Source organism: Dromiciops gliroides, chromosome X (genome assembly GCF_019393635.1).
Source record: "Dromiciops gliroides isolate mDroGli1 chromosome X, mDroGli1.pri, whole genome shotgun sequence".
In the NCBI taxonomy this organism is placed as follows: domain Eukaryota; kingdom Metazoa; phylum Chordata; class Mammalia; order Microbiotheria; family Microbiotheriidae; genus Dromiciops; species Dromiciops gliroides.
In genome coordinates, this window is record NC_057867.1 from 2709686 (window position 1) to 2725961 (window position 16276).

At 57.5% G+C, this 16276-nt stretch overlaps 1 protein-coding gene across 4 annotated transcripts in view; it reads left to right on the top strand.

Annotated features, from left to right (window-relative positions):
• Nucleotides 1–6203: 6203 nt before the first annotated feature.
• The window catches only part of DLG3 (discs large MAGUK scaffold protein 3), an 82904-nt gene continuing 72831 nt past the window's right edge, over nucleotides 6204–16276 (top strand). For 3 of the 4 annotated variants that reach the window (XM_043974004.1, XM_043974005.1, XM_043974006.1), the window contains exons 1-8: nucleotides 6204–6910; nucleotides 10059–10112; nucleotides 10470–10520; nucleotides 11201–11325; nucleotides 11730–11899; nucleotides 12158–12294; nucleotides 12971–13115; nucleotides 13339–13498. In XM_043974004.1, coding sequence (XP_043829939.1) covers nucleotides 6554–6910; nucleotides 10059–10112; nucleotides 10470–10520; nucleotides 11201–11325; nucleotides 11730–11899; nucleotides 12158–12294; nucleotides 12971–13115; nucleotides 13339–13498 — 1199 coding nt within the window. In that variant the 5' untranslated portion in view covers nucleotides 6204–6553. Of the gene's footprint in view, nucleotides 6911–10058; nucleotides 10113–10469; nucleotides 10521–11200; nucleotides 11326–11729; nucleotides 11900–12157; nucleotides 12295–12970; nucleotides 13116–13338; nucleotides 13499–15988; nucleotides 16243–16276 lie in introns of those variants that run through there. The other variant, XM_043974007.1, reaches the window with a different exon arrangement.

A 16276-nucleotide genomic window follows, 5' to 3' on the forward strand; every position in this document is an offset into this window, starting at 1 on the left:
ACAGGGAATGTCAGGTGGTGGGTGGGTGAGCAGGGGGCACTCGGTTGCCACCCTGCCTGCTGGCAGTGGGCAGGTGGGACGAGGCGGGAGTATGCACTGCCTGCTCATGGCAGCAGTAGGAACCCCTGGAAGAGTGGCTGAGAGACACTCTTACATCTCCCTTCCCCGAGGATCCTAAAGCACTCTCTCTACCCACTTTGGCTGCTTGGGGCTGTGGACCACAGGGGGGTGCGGACAAGGTGGTCTCTGGGTCTTCCTGTCTGTCGTTCAATGAATCAAATCCTCCACATCGTCTCGTTTGTCTTCAGGGCTATAGGGGGTGGGGACAATGTGGGATCAGGGACCTGGGCTGGGGCCATCATCTCCCGTCGCTGGCGCCTCCCTCAGCTAGCTGCATAACAGCACCACCTAGTGCCCATAGCTCCAACCTGCCTCTTGTCATGCAGAGCGGCATTGCCTGGGCGCTCACTGCTCCAGAGCCTAGAGGCTGCCCCCTTGCCCCCATTCTGCCACTCACAGCCAGCCAGCAAGGGTTCGAGAAGGGGAAGAGACAGGATCAGGAGTCAGAGCTAAGAAGGACGTCAGAGTCCAACCTTCTCCTGTTACAAAGGGTGGAGCTGAGCTCAGAAAGTGATGGGGAGTCAGAGGACTTGGGTTCAAATCTCGCTCTGATACTCTGTGAGACCTTAGCCAAGTCACATAGCCCCTTGGGACCTCAGTTTCCCCATCTGTTATAGAGACCACCTAGTTTAAACTTCTCTTTATAGACAGAGAAACTGAGGCTCTGAAGAGGGGAAAGAGTTTGTTTAAGATATTCCTACTCAGGTCCCCTGCCTCCAAGTCCTCCATTTCTAAATTTTACTCAGCCTTTCCCAGAAATTGGGGCCTTCAAAAACTATTCAGCCCAGAGAGCAGAACAGGTTTCACTGGGCCGAGGAGAGGGAGCCAGAGAATTGAGGGAAGGGCACCCTCTCAGGCCCCCTCCAAGTTGGCTGGGTTCATTTTCTTTCTTTTTTTTTGTGGGGCAGTGGGGGTTAAGTGACTTGCCCAGGGCCACACAGCTAGTAAGTGTCAAGTGTCTGAGACCGAACTTGAACTCAGGACCTCCTGAATCCAGGGCCGGTGCTCTATCCTCTGTGCCACCTAGCTGCCCCTAGGGTTCATTTTCCCTTCCTAAGTCAATAACTCCTATGTCAAGCTTATCTGAGAGGGGAAGGGGAAAAGGTGCTGGAGGGGAGAGGGGGAAGATGGCTGAAAGAGAGCTATTGGCCGGGACACTTGGCTTCTGTTCTTGGTTCCTCCTCTGCCCGGGTTGAGATGCTCTCTGAAGCACTGGTACCCACAGGGCTGTATCTTCAATGGAGGGCATCTGTGTGTGTCCACGGCAACAGGATGTAGGCATAACAGCACAAGCTGCCTCTTGATTGGCGGGGGCGAGTTTGAATTTGCTCAAGAGGCTCCAAGCTCATCTCCAATCCCTCCTCTTTTCCTCTCTCCTCTCCCTCCCTCCCTCACATAAATAAATTAGATATGTAGGGAAGCAACTGAATGTTTTTACTCCCTACAGAGAAGTAGCCTGTCCTGTAGCCAGAGGGGATGGGCATAGGCTCTGGGTGCAGATGATGGGAAGATGAACCTGTGTGTGATGGGAGGGACCGAGCAGTTCCCAGTCTGGGGGAGGGCTCGTTTGGAGTTGTTTTTTGAACCAAGTCTTCACTGTACATCTGTCTCTGGATCATCTCAGCTCCCAGCCCTCCACTTGGAAATCTGAGTCCCTAGGCCCCCAAATGAACTGCCTCACCTCCACCTCCCACCCCAGATCCTTGCATGCTCATCTTTCTAACTCTTAGGCTTTCAGACCTGCAGTCCCCAGCCCTGAGCCACAGGGAGGGCTGGCTCGCTGGGGTTCGAGTTTTCCTGCTCCATTATTTTTAGCTGCTGACTCACAACTCCTGGCATCCGGGGCTGGGGCTAGCGGGCTGGGCTGGGGGGCTATTAATAGAGCAGTTGCCGAGCTCCAACCCAGTTCAGTTTCAGGGCCACGTGAAAATGGGATCTGTCTCCAAATCACGCCCTTTGGGGATATTGTGGACCCAGATAGTGGCCATGCCAGATACTCCACCCTAGAAGCCTGGAATGGGGAAGCCCTCTTTGGACCCCTTGAGAGCAACTCCTCACCCAATACCCAAGTACCTAGCACGTTTGGAATTGGGGTTCCACTCAGAGTGAGGGCCCCGGGGCCATGGCTGGGAAGTAAGCAGCCATCAGATGGGTCTGTTTGGGGGATGTCCTGAACCCAGAGCCTTCTACTCCTAAGAGAAAAAGCTGAGTGCTTCCTCCTCCAAAGGGCCCTAATGGGGAGATGCTGTTAACAGGAGGATAGTGACCCTAGGACCAGAGACCAGGAAGGAAAAGGCCTTAGAGTTCAGCCCCCTCAGCTGAAATGGAGGGGAAATGACTTCTCCATTGCTAGAAGGCTCCAATGTTGTTTTCAATTCAACACTGTGCAGTAGATAAGGTTTGAAAAAAGGCCTTCCCAGCTAGCCACATTCTACTCTGGGATACAATGTGAAAATACAAAAGTGAGACAGAGACAGAGACAGAGACAGAGACAGAGACAGAGACAGAGAGAAGAACGCTCAAGGATTTAGAAGAGGTTTTCCGTAGGAAGGAACACCTGAGCTCAATTTGGCAAGAGGTCAGAGGTTATCAGAGGCAGAGAGAAAGAATAAGGGCATTCCAGGTAAGGGGAACAGCCTGGGCAAAGATCCAGGAAATAGTGAGGAAGAGTGAGGAGGCCAGAGTTAAAGGGGGTGCAATAAGGCTCTCTCATTACGCCCATGTTGTAAAGAGCTTTAAATGCCAATGTGGAGAGTGTGCATTTTCTCCTAGAGGCAATAATAGGGAACCACTGAAACTTCCTTTGGGCATGGGCAGAACTGGGCTTTAGGAAGGTGAGTCTGGCAACTGTGAAGATCATAGAGTGGAGGGAGGCGGGGCTGGAAGTAGTGAGAGCACCCAGGCTGAGGTGCGGAGGACAGTGGGTGGTAGCCATGTGGGAGCAGGTAGCACAGCTAAGGGACAGTGAGGGAGTGGGAGGAGCCTGGGATGCCACTTGGGTGGTGAGCCTGGGCTCCTGGGGCCCACTCCCCCCTGGCAGGGGTGGGAGCAGGGCACAGAGCCACCCTCCAATCCTAAGCTCATCCCTCGGGTTCCAATCAGGGCTTCATTCCCATCGACCTCTTTGCCACCAGCCCCAGAGTGTCAGAGATGCCAAGTTTAAGGAAAATGAAAAGCAGACCTCATCTAAGTCAGGAGCTCCAGATCACAAGGGCTGAAGCTTAGATTTCAGGCATGGGCTGAGTGTGGAACTTTCGGCATCAGCCAGCAGATGGGGGCAGCATTAACACCCACTCACCTCCCCTGCTGGAGACCTAGGGTTCCAATGTGTCTGGGGAGAGAGGGGGTGGTAACATCCCACTGAACCCCACCCCCCTTCAGCTCTGGCTCAGGCCTTGCTAGTTGCCTAGCAACAAACAGGCCACCTGCAGGTATGTGGGGCTGCTCTTAACCTTGTCAGGAGTCGGACGTCGGGACCCTCGTTCTGGGTGGAGCATAACTTGTTCGTGATGAGACAGAGAGACCCACGGATTCTTAGGGATCTGCCTGCTTCATTACAGAGGGCAAAGGGAGACCCAGGGCAGGGAAGGAACTCGCAGAAGGTCACCTGGAAGGTTGTTGGCATTGGCAGGACTAAAACCCAGGCAGGCTTCCTGCCTGGTTATTTCACTTACTTTTTCTCCTCCGCCTGGGGCGGGGGAGGGAGGTAGGAGAGCATTCTAATCTCTACCAGCTCTGGGAGGGGGAAGGACATGAAGACCATTAGCCCCCCTGGATGGATCAGGAAGCCCAGGGTCCTACCCCTAGAAAGGGTTCAAGGTGGGATTCCAACCAGGTCTGTTGGCTCCAAGTCTGGCCTCAGTCATTCCTGCTACATCTCACTGGGGCTGGTAAAGGATCTCAACTCATTCATTCCCTTCTCCACAGTGTCCAGGCTAAGCCTTCTGACTGGCCTAAGGAGGAAGTCTTAGATTACGCAAGATCCCCTTAGTCTCACCTGTTTGTTCCTTACATTTTTGTTTTTTGTTTTATTTTAAAATTTTGTGGGGCAATGAGGGTTAAGTGACTTGCCCAAGGCCACACAGCTAGTGTCAAGTGTCTGAGGCTGGATTTGAACTCAGGTCCTCCTGAATTCAAGGCCAGTGCTTTATCCACTGCGCCACCTAGCTGCCCCTGTTCCTTACATTTTTAGAAACTCCCCACAGATGCTAATAGCACCCCTTCTCTCCCTCCAGGACTGGGGCAGGGGGGAAGGCAGAGAGGATCTCTGTCCCTGACCAGCTCTGGGATGCAGGACCAGGAAAGGGCTCTGGTGTTCCGAGCTTGCTGAGCACTTGTCGGTGCCTTTGTGAATTGCCCCAGAGCTATTTACACAGCATTCAGAGATCAACTGCAAGCATTTCATTCTGGGTCCCCCACTGGCTGCAAGGAAAACGCTCTTAAGGCTTCCTCCTCAGAGAGGTTGTTCCCATGCCCTCGAGGCATTGAAGGGGCTTTATCCAGGACACAAAAGCTCCCTCATAACAGTTAGTCCCCTCTCCCTTTAGAAACAGAGGCCAGGTTTGAGTATGTAGAGAGAAGGGTAGAGAAGAGAAGGATCTCTGGGCCTGGAAGACTTTTCTGGGGATACAGGAGGCCCTGGGAGACCAGAGGAGAGAGTCCAGAAAAGCTTGGAGCTGGAGCTCGGAGGCAGGGTCGTGGTAGGACCTAGTTAGCAACTCTAGTTCCTCTACTTCCCTTGGGCTTCGGGCGCTCCCTATGTCCAGACCAAAGCTCCTCCTCATTCTTTAGCTGGCATCAAGACTCTCACTCCCCAGCAGTAGCCCCATGCCCCACCCTTGTGGCTCAGTCACAGCACAGCCCCCTCCCCAGCTAGTTTTCCCATTCTTGCTTTGCTCACAAAGTGATTTCCCCTCAGATCGCCCCACTCAGTTCTGTTCTCTCTGGGATCTTGGGATGGTGGAAGAGCTGGGACTGAGCCACAGCACCTGTCAGTGTGGCCTCACGTGCTGGAGCCTCTCGATCTGTTGCCTAGATTTGTCTCCAAGGCCCTTCTCCCGTTAGCTTGGGGGAGTTCAACCTACCAGCGTCAGAAGCGTCCCCACAACCCTCATTTCCTCCCAGTTACATTTTTTTTTTGGAGGGGCAATGAGGGTTAAGTGACTTGCCCAGGGTCACACAGCTAGTAAGTGTCAAGTGTCTGAGGCCAGATTTGAACTCAGGTCCTCCTGAATCCAGGGCCAGTGCTTTATCTACTGTGCCACCTAGCTGTCCCCCTCATTTCCTCCCAAGAAGGCACAAGGGGACAACTGACCAGTCTGGAGGGGTGACTGTTAGGTCCCTGAGGTTGCCTGGCCAAAGTTGAGGTGTTAGGTGGCTCCTGGGGTTCCCTTCCCAGCTTGGCCCAAGTCCAGGGCCCATAACCCTGCCATTGCTGTCCTCTGAGAGGCGGGAAGGCCAAGAAGAGCCACTAGTCAGCAAGGGAGGGTGGAGGCAAAAGAAGGGAGACAGAAGAAGTCTGGAGGGCTTGGAGAGAGGTGGGGTCTGTAGAGGAGGGGGCTGAGCCCTAGCAAGGGAAGATCCAGGGAGCAGTGGTGAGGAGAGAAGGGAGGCAGCAGGACAATGGGATGGACCGGCTAGATCAGCAGGGCTACCACTAAAACAACATGACCTTCTAACACGAGGGCTAACACAAGCACGCCTTCCTGTCAAGTGGGGCCCTCCCATCTCCCCTCATCTCTTTCCCTGTGGACTTGGCAAGCTTCGTCCTAAAGAGCAGTGGGCATGGATACTGCCGATGGGTTGGGGGGACAAAGGGTTGGAAACCATTGACTAGAGCAGCTCGGGCATCAGTCTCAACACGGGTCCTTCTTCCAAGTGGGCTCTCTCCCCAAATTTTAGGAGCTGGGCTAGGAGAATGAGGGGGAAGGGGGGGCCTGTACAGGGGGAGGGGGGGGGGACGGGTAGTGGCAGGTGCCTCTGTCTCTTTAAGGAGCCGCTGTTTAGCATTCCTGCTGCTGCTGCTGCCTCTGCCTGGATCTGCACGCTGATTGGCTGAGAGCAACTGCTCTGGGAGCCAGGGAGAGATGCTCTTGACTCCACTCGGCTCCATCCTGGGGACCAGAGCAGGCGCGGTCCTCTCAGTAGCCAGCCTTCCCTTCCCCCTGGTCCCTCCCCCTAGCCACCTCTGGGCCTGGGCCCAGGAGCCACCACGGGCGACACGGAGCCACCAGTGCTGGAGGGGGAGCCGTGGGGTCGGGGCAGCGTTGGGGCAGAGGCCCCAGGACGTCCGCCCGGCCCCAGGCCCCGCTCAGCCCGAGCTCCCCCCCGGGTTCCCCCTCCTGCCTGGCCAGAGCCCTGTGATTGTGCCCGGGAGCCCGGTGGGGTAGAAGTAGCTGGAGGTTGGGGGAGCCGAGCAGCAGGGGCAAGTGCCATGCACAAACACCACCATTGCTGCAAGTGCCCGGAGTGCTACGAGGTGACACGCCTGGCTGCTCTCAGGCGCCTCGAACCACCTGGCTATGGGGACTGGCAGGTGGCCGACCCCTACGGAGGAGGAGGTGGAAATGGGAGCAGTGGGGGATATGGGGGCTACAGCTCCCAGACCCTGCCCTCCCAGGCAGGGGCTGCCCCCACCCCTCGAACCAAAGCCAAACTCATCCCCACAGGCCGGGATGTGGGGCCTGTGACCCCTAAACCTGGCCCAGGCAAGAGCACCCCCAAACTCAATGGCAGTGGCCCCGGCTGGTGGCCCGAGTGCACCTGCACCAACCGTGACTGGTATGAACAGGTATGGATCAGGGGATAGGGGAGGTTTGGAGGGGGGTGCTCAGGGAATTGTGGGGTTGGGGTACTGAAGATGGCAGCGTGAAGGAACTAGGGCCCAGGCTTTGAAGATTCAGAGAAAATATCAATGCAGCTGGGGAGAAGGGACTCTGTGTGTGTGTGTGTGTGTGTGTGTGTGTGTGTGTGTGTGTGTGTGAACATTCGGGGAACATATCGGGGACCGTGTGTGAGGGCGAGAACTCCCTGAGTTTGGGCATGAGATTTTTTTCCTCTATGTATATATATGTTTGGGGGGGGGGGTTGGGGGAGACGTGTCTCTAGGGGAGAAGAAGGATTGTGGGTTTCTCTGTGTATCGGAGTGAAATCATGTATGTGTATGTGTGGGAGAAAGGGAATTATATGGATTTCCATGTGCCTTATGTTCATGTCTCTAGATGCCTATGAGCTATCTCTGTACAGGTCTCTTTGTGTGTGTGTGTGTGTGTGTGTGTGTGTGTGTGTGTGTGTAGATGTGTGTGGGTGTATTTCTGCATAGTGTGCTTATATAGGCTCTTATGTCTAAATGCATGTGTCTGCTAGCATGGATACTGTGTGTGTGTGTGTGTGTGTGTGTGTGTGTGTGTGGTCTGCCTGCCGTGAGCAGTTTGGTGGGCAGGGGAGGGACAGGAGGTAAGTGACACCTCCAGGGTTCAGGGGACAGACAGATCAGGAGTAATGCCCTGTTGCCTGGACCGGCAGAGGTGGGCAGATGGATAGATTCTATTGTCCGAGATGTTCCGGCGGGCCTCTCTGCTGTCTCCTTTGTCTCCGGAACAGCGGCTCGGTCTCTAAAGTAGGGGGTGGGGGAAGGACAAGGGCAATGGTGGGGGGACAACTGGGGCAAGCTTGTTCTTTGGGCACACCATAGGCATGGTGCCTAGCCTAAGGCAGAGGGCTCGGAAGCTGCCCCAGTGTGGCGTGTCCCACCCTGTGATGCTTCCAGATGGATTGGAACTGTGTCTCCCTCTACCCCTGACTTGATATTGCTTGCCAGCTCCCTGGGTGCCGGGCACAACCCCGGCTTCTCCTCCCAGCCTAGCCGCCAGCTTAGAAAATGGAAGGAGCATGTGTGTGAGGCAGCAAAATGGAGTCTGGGCCGGCGGAACCAGGGCCCTGGCATGCCAGGCATGGTGGGAGGAAGGGGGTGGATGTCCATCTCTGCTGGCAGCTCTGGGGCTAAAGCCCTCAGGAAGAAGAGGAGGGGGAACTTGGGGTGGGGTGGGGTGGGGTGGTGGCTAATGGCTCCCTTGGCTCCAGCTCGATGGCTGTTCATTCTCTGGGCCCCTCTGTTCTCCAGGAGGGATCGGAACTCATCAAGGAAGGCAAGCTTCTGTCTAGCTGGTCAATCTGGCCAGCTCTCGAGTTATTCATTCCAGCCTCCAGCCTCCTGTCTTTTTACCTTTGACCCTTCATCCTCCACTTAACCCTGCTAGTCCCAAGGCCCTTTAGCCCCTCCCCCTCCTCCTCCCCCTCCTCCACCTCCCCCTCTTCCTCCTCCTCCTTCCCCTCTTCCTCCTCTTCCTCCTCCTCCTCTTCCTCCTCCCCCTCTCCCTCCTCTTCCTCTTCCCCCTCTTCCTCCTCCCCCTCTTCCTCCTTTCCTCCTCCTCTTCCTCCTCTTCCTCCTCCCCCTCTTCCTCCTTTCCTCCTCCTCCTCCCCCTCTTCCTCCTCCCCCTCTTCCTCCTTTCCTCCTCCTCTTCCTCCTCTTCCTCCTCCCCCTCTTCCTCCTTTCCTCCTCCTCTTCCTCCTCTTCCTCCTCCCCCTCTTCCTCCTTTCCTCCTCCTCCCCCTCTTCCTCCTCCCCCTCTTCCTCCTTTCCTCCTCCTCCCCCTCTTCCTCCTCCTCCTCATCCTCTTCCTCCTCATGCCCTGCCCTGCCTGGAAGCCGGACCTGCCTGTGAGCATCCAAGCCAGGGATTGTGGGATAGGGGTAGATTGGAATTCCTCCCCCCACACACACACATTTCACCTGAAGCTCAGTTGCAGTGAGAAATGGGGGGGGGTAGTACCAGGTTAACCTGTCATATCTGACCAAAGACTTGGGAGGGATGGCATGTCTACGCACACGTGCTCAGGTTGCATGTGCCTCTATCTGCCTCTATGTCGATGTATGTTTGTCTTTCTCTGGATAACGGAATCTGTGCCCTGATGGTGGGCAGTGTTAGGAAGCTAAGAGGTTGGGGATGGTAGAGCCAGAAGGAGATGCTCATCAACAGCTGAGGTGGAGAACCGGGAAGAAGCTGGGGGTTTGGATCCCCTTTTCAGTCCCCACTGAGGCAGAACAGAGGAGAATAAGGGTGTGGGGAGGCAGTTAGGCCCCAGTGTGGGGGAGGGGGAGGACTGTCCTCCCTCCCCCGTCCCTCCCTCCTCTCGCCTCTCCCACCCCCTCCCATTTTCTACTAGCCATACTGCTGCTTCAGGGAATGCCGGTCTCCTTCGGCTGATCCGAAGTGTGAGGGTTGTTAGGACCTGGGGAAAAAGGCTGGGAGGAGGTATGGGGGCGAGAGCTGGCACTGGCGGGGGTGGGGAGCCGACTGTCTGTCTATCCAGGAGGCGTTCTCATCGGAGAAATGGCCGGGCGTGTGATGGTGCTCGCTCTGTGTGGTGTCTGTCTGTCTGTCTGTTGTCTGTCTGTCTGTCTGTCATCTGTCTGTTTGTCTAGCCATCTCGCAAATGACAAGTTGGCTTTTTGTTCTGTGGGGCCCCACTCCTGGCTCCCCAAGCTACTCTCCCTGAAGGATGCTTGCTCTTTATTAGCAGCAGTGCCGTGTGGCCTCGGCATCTCCCTTGTGTGGGAGTGGGATCCCCCTCCTGTCCTCCCTTCTACCTAGTCCTAGCCCTTTCGAGGAAGCAGGGCTGTCTGAGCTGAGAATCGGTCCAGGCAGTGGGAACCGGCTGGGCTGGAGCAGCACGAGCTCAGGGGTCTGGAGCCCCGGGCGGGGGGGGGGGGGGGAAGGGATGAGGGGATGCTTTCCTGAACGGACACCATAGCTAGTTCTGGCGGGGAAGAGCCTTGGCGGGTCTAGGGACAGTTGGCTGGGGGAGAAAGGGAAAAGAGAAAGCAGCAAAGGCTACGGGGCTCGTGCCCTTCTCCTGCCATGCTGTCTCTGCCCTTAGGCCAGCCCTGCGCCCATCCTGGTGAATGCAGAGACCCTAGAGCCGAGTCTCTCGGTGAGTGTGCCCTTCCATCCCAAGCTGAGGAGGCTACTCTAGCCAAGTCCCCTCCCGAGCTAGTACTGACTCTGAGAGGGGTGGGCGTGTGCACGCGTGTGCGTGTGCGTGTGCGTGTGCGTGTGCGTGTGTGTCCACCCTCTGCGGTAGAGAGAGTACGGAGTGGATTAAATCGCCAGCCAGTTCCATCTTTCAGAAGAGTCTCCCCCCACCCCCCACCCCACCCCCGGGTGGATTTTGGCTCTTCTGCTCTGGGAAGGGGAGGGGAGGTGGGAGGTTGGGAAGGCAGGATGATGGGTGGGTGGGAGGATGGGAGAACAGGAAGGCACTTGAGGAACTGTATGTGTCTCTCCCCAGGTAAATGGTAGCGATGGGATGTTCAAATATGAGGAGATTGTGCTGGAAAGGGTAAGTCCGCATTCAGGGAGCAGACAGGCAGGGGCAGCAGCCAAGACACAGGGGAAGGAGACCCTTGAGAGGAAAGGGGGTTCAGGCTCATGTCCATGCCTGAGGTTACTATGGAAAGGGTTGCAGTAGGGCCACCAGGAAGAGGATGGGGAAACTGGTACCACAGCATGAGACACTGGAGGGCCTGGGGGCTAGGAATCCAGGTCAGGAATAAGAGCTCCAGGGTGAGTTCTAGATGAAGCACAAAGTTCTCTTCCCCTGTCTTCTCCTATCTCCTGCCTCCAACTCCCCAAAGGAAGGCCCAGGAGCCCTCTCCCTTCTCAGCCGTGGCGTTGGGAATCTCACTTCCAGAGGAGAGAAGCAGGCTCAATGGCCCTAGAATCCTACTCATTGGCCATGGGGCCAATCTGTCCTCTGAGAAGCTCCCCAGATTTAGTCCACTGGTTGAAGGCAGGGAGCAGGAATGTTTGCATAGTGCAGATGTGTGGGGATGGATATAGGCTGTGTTGCCGCTCATGCAGCTCCAGCTAGCGTTTGACCCTCTCCCTCCCGCCCCACACCTTCCTGACTACTACCTGGGAGGCCCGGTCCCAGGAAGGGGCGGGGAAGAGAGAGCTCAGGAATCCTTTTCTTCATTTTCTACTTGAGCAGACTGGCTTATCTCTCCCTAACCCCTACAGGGGAACTCAGGCCTGGGCTTCAGCATTGCAGGGGGAATTGACAACCCGCACATCCCCGAGGACCCTGGCATCTTCATTACCAAGATCATCCCAGGCGGGGCAGCTGCCATGGATGGGAGGCTAGGGTGAGTTGCGGAGGAGGGGGGGTGGGTGTCAGCAGAGATAGGAGATGTTCGGGGATGGTGCCCCCCACTTCAATCTAGCCTGCTGTGGCCAGTGTGTCGCCCACTCCCACGGCCCCACAGAGAGGTAGGAAGGTAGCCAGGTAGCATGGCCCTCAGTGACTGCACTGACGTGTTCCCAGAGCATGGTGGGCTAGGAATCAGAAGACCAAGTCGTAGGTCCTAGCTCTCTAGCTTAATTTAGTTGTGTGAACTGGGGCGAATTGCTTCCCTTCTTTTATCTTCCTTGGTTATGAATGGGAGAATAATACCTGCATGAACTGCTCAACGGGCCTGTTGTGAGGCCCATGGCGTGGTAGGGCAGAAAGTGCTTCTGGTGATGAAGTGTTCCATGGGGCCCTCTGCAGGGTGAATGACTGCGTGCTGAGGGTGAATGAGGTGGACGTCTCCGACGTGCTCCACAGCAGGGCTGTGGAAGCCCTCAAGGAGGCCGGCCCGGTCGTTCGCCTGGTGGTCAGAAGGAGGCAGCCGCCGCCTGAGACTGTGGTGGAGGTCAACCTGCTCAAGGGGCCCAAAGGTGCGCTGACCCCTGTAGACTCGGCCCAGTGTTCAGCCTGGGGATACAGGCAAGGGGGATGGGCAGCCTGGGGTAGCCTGGGGCAGCCTGGGGTAGCCTGGGGTAGCCTGGGGTAGCCTGGGGCAGCCTGGGGTAGCCTGGGGTAGCCTGGGGTAGCCTGGGGTAGCCTGGGGCAGCCTGGGGTAGCAATAAAATCTCGGCCTCTCTCCCCCTCCCCCCCTCCCCCACTTGCTGTCTCCTGGTCCTCTCTTGCTCCAGGCTTGGGCTTTAGCATCGCAGGTGGTATCGGGAACCAGCACATCCCTGGAGACAATAGTATTTACATCACAAAAATCATCGAGGGAGGCGCTGCCCAGAAGGATGGACGATTGCAGATTGGGGACCGGCTGTTGGCGGTGAGACCCTGCCCCCCTTCTGGACAATGTGGGGGTGGGTTGGAGGAGGTGTGGTTAGCCCTGGCCTCTCTATTACTCTAATGGGGGAGTGATCCAGTATAGTGGAGACAGTCTCAGAGAGAACTCTCCCCATCCAAGAATTCCATCCAGGGTGTTTGGGGCGGGGCTCCACTGTCCAGGGGCCCCTTCCTCAACTGTCTGCTACACTTGTACTGTAATTCACATTTGGGAGATTCACCTTTTTTTTTTTTTTTTTGCTGGGGCAATGAGGATTAAGTGACTTGCCCAGGGTCACACAGTGTTAAGTGTCTGAGGCCAGATTTGAACTCAGGTCCTCCTGAATCCAGGGCCGGTGCTTTATCCACTGCGCCACCTAGCTGCACCCCCAGCCCCAGACTCCACTTTTACTTAGGTCATGGGACAGTAGTAGGTTTTGAGTTGGAAGGAACCTCACAAGGCACGGAGTCCCAACTGTTCTAAGTTCAAGCCCCAGCATTGGCTAGGTACCAGGGGTACTCTCCAGACAAGCTCCCTGCAAAATGCCATAGCTACAAGGGTCCATTATTCTCCCCTCACCTCGACAAAGAAGCAGGACTCCTTGGGCCCTCTACTCGGCAGAGGCCAGCCTCCCCCCCCATCCTACTGTGTGCCAGCCCTACCCCCTCTGCCCATCCAGGTGAACAATACCAACCTGCAGGATGTTCGGCATGAGGAAGCCGTGGCATCCCTGAAAAATACATCTGATATGGTGTATCTAAAGGTGGCCAAACCAGGCAGTGTACACCTGAACGACATGTATGCACCACCTGACTATGCCAGCAGTACGTACCCACCTGGCCTGAGCCCTATCCCAAGGCATGTTCCCCTTTCTTTGGAGACTGCAATCTGATGAGATCATCAGATCCGGGCTTGGAAGGACCCTGGGAGTTGGGTGGGGGTAGGAAAAAGGCTGAAGAATGCTGAGGTTGAGGGCAGAGGGAGGCTGCTGGAGAGAATCTGGGGGGACGACAGTCCCTGACTCTTCTCTCCCTTCCCCTGCTCCAGCTTTCTCTGCCTTGGCTGACAACCACATAAGCCATAACTCCGGCCTGGGATATCTAGGAGCTGTGGAGAGCAAGGTCAGCTATCCGGCTCCTCCCCAAGTTCCCCCAGCCCGCTACTCCCCCATCCCTCGGCACATGTTGGGTGAGGAGGACTTCACCAGGTAAGAACCTCTGGGACCCATCCTACCTTTGGTGAGTTGGAGGTGCTGCAGAGGCTGGGACGGCAGGGTCTAGTGGGGGCAGCCACCTACTGGGTCATTTGGTTGGAGAGTGAAGACAAGGTTCAGGTTAGCCCCCCTTGTCCCTCCCTCCACCCACCTTCTTCACTCCTGTTCTTCTTTTTCCCATTTTCTTTCTTCACTCTCTCATTACCTGTAGAGATAGTTTTCAACATTTGATTTTTTTTTTTGGCAATGAGGGTTAAGTGACTTGCCCAGGGTCACACAACTAGTGTCAAGTGTCTGAGGTCGGATTTGAACTCAGGTCCTCCTGACTCCAGGGCCGGTGCTTTATCCACTGCGCCACCTAGCTGCCCCTCTTTCTTCACTCAAAGTTCCTTGGCCCTCTGACTCTGGAGTCCCATCCCTCCTCTCTCTGCCTTCTAGCTCTCCATCATTGTTCTCCCTCCCCCCTCGCTAGTCACCTTCTCCCCTTCCTCTCTTCTCTTTCTTCTTTTCTCCCCTCTGCTTTCTTCTTCCCTTTCCCTTTTCTCTTGGTAGAAAGAGTATTGGATTAGGAGAACAAGCTCCAGTCTAGCTCTGTTCTTCCTTGGGGACTGTGTGGTCTTGGGCAAGTGTCTCCCTGTCCGTGTGCCTCAGCTTCCTCTTCTGCCAAATCAGAGGTCGCACTAGATGGCCTGGGAGGTCTCTTCCTGCCCTGACAGCACTAGGATCTAGGTGATCTGTTCTCTCTTCCCTCCCTTCATCTTCCTGCTGCCCCCCTAGCCCACCCTTCAAGGAGAAAATCCTAAGTGGGTAGGAAGAGGTGCGCATGTGTGTGGGGTCCTCTGCGCACAGCCACAATTTGTTTCAGGGTTGGGCTTCAGCAGTGAAGAGAGGAGTGGGGAGAAGACCCTTGGTCTGGCTCCCTCTCCCTAGAATGCTAATGTCAGGGAATGGGGGGGGGCAATTACAAAACCGAGAAAGTCATTGAGTCTTAGGATAAGTTCTCAGAGGCCTCGAGCCCTGCAGCAAATACGCCCCCTCCCCCATGTTGAGGTGGGGGTTTCATGCTCCATGGTCATTTCAGGACCTTCCGTAAAATGTCAAGATGGCCCTGGGGTCCTCGAGATCTGTGGCAGTTTGGGTAGTTGCCGCCCCCCCCCATTGAGGAGGTGCTTGGAGTCTCGACCTCTGTGATAGTCACCCCCCCCAGTTCATTCCTGCCCCCCCCATTGAGGCAGTGCTTGGAGTCTCGAGCTCTGTGGCAGTTTCGCCCCCCCCACCCCGTTCGTAGAGCCTTGCGCTCCGTGGTAGTTCATCGTTCATCCCTGTCCCCCCCCCCCATTGAGGAGGTGTTTGGAGTCTCGAGCTCTGTGGCAGTTTCGCCCCCCCCCCCCATTGAGGCAGTGCTTGGAGTCTCGAGCTCTGTGGCAGTTTCGCCCCCCCCCCCATTGAGGCAGTGCTTGGAGTCTCGAGCTCTGTGGCAGTTTCGCCCCCCCCCCCCCCATATTGAGGCAGTGCTTGGAGTCTCGAGCTCTGTGGCAGTTTCGCCCCCCCCCCCCCATATTGAGGCAGTGCTTGGAGTCTCGAGCTCTGTGGCAGTTTCGCCCCCCCCCCCCCCCATATTGAGGCAGTGCTTGGAGTCTCGAGCTCTGTGGCAGTTTCGTCCCCCCCCCCCCCCCCGCCCAGCGCCTCCAGGCAGTTAGACACCCCCTCCCCCCGGCTGTGGCGCGCGCACTGCCGGGGGCTCGCGCTCTGGGACAGCTCCCGGCGCCTCTTGGCGCCTGAGGCACGTGAGGTGGGGCGAGCGACTAGCCTCGGCCCAGAGGCAGGTCGGGCGCTCGCGCTGAGGAGGGGCCGCCGAGGGGTCGCGGGGCCAGGGGCCGAGGGGCAGCGGCTCTCGTCGGCGGGGCCATGAGTCCAGGACCGACGCCACCATGGGAGGAGCCGCCGGACAAGGCGGCCTTGGCGTCGGGGGACCCTGCCCGGGGCCTGGCTTGGGAGGCCGTGTGGAGATCCTCGGCGACGGCCCGGCCTCTGCAGCCCGGGTGGGAGGACGGGGACGAGGACGAGGCCGAGGCCGAGGACGAGGCCGAGGTGGGGGAAGAGGAGGAGGAGGAAGAGGAGGAGGAGGAGGGGGAAGAGCAGGAGCGCCCAGACGAAGAGGAGGAGGAGGAGGGCGAGGAAGAGGAGGAGGAAGAAGAGGAGGAAGGCGAGGAGGAGGAGGAGGGCGAGGAGGAGGAGGAGGGCGAGGAGGAGGAGGAGCAGCAGCAGAACGAGGAGGAGGGGGAGGAAGCGCGGCGGCGGCGGCGGCGGCGGCGGCGGCAGTTCCAGGAGCAGCACCGCCAGCTGCAGCAGCAGCGGCTGCACCACTACCAGCGGCGGCGGCAGCAGCGGCAGCGCCAGAGGCAGCAGCGCCTGCAGCAGCAGCGGCTCGAGGACCGCTACAAGGACGTGGAGGACGACGAGGACGACAGGCTGGAGGAGGAGGGCGACGATGACGAAGACGACGACGACGATCGGGGCCACTATGAGGAGCCGCCGCGGCAGCCCAAGGAAAGGGTGGTGGAGGAGCAGCAGGAGGGGGCCTGGTCGGAAAGCCTGGGGGCCTTCCTGCTCCGATGGCTCCAGCTCTCCACCTGCGGGGAGCCCCACGGGGCCTGGGGGGGCGTCTCGGCCTCCTCCAGAGCCCAGCAGCACTGGGCCTGGCCCCCGCAATCCCCGAGGCCCGAAGGGGACGCCAGGTAGGAGCAGGTCTGGCCGCCCCCACTGACCGAG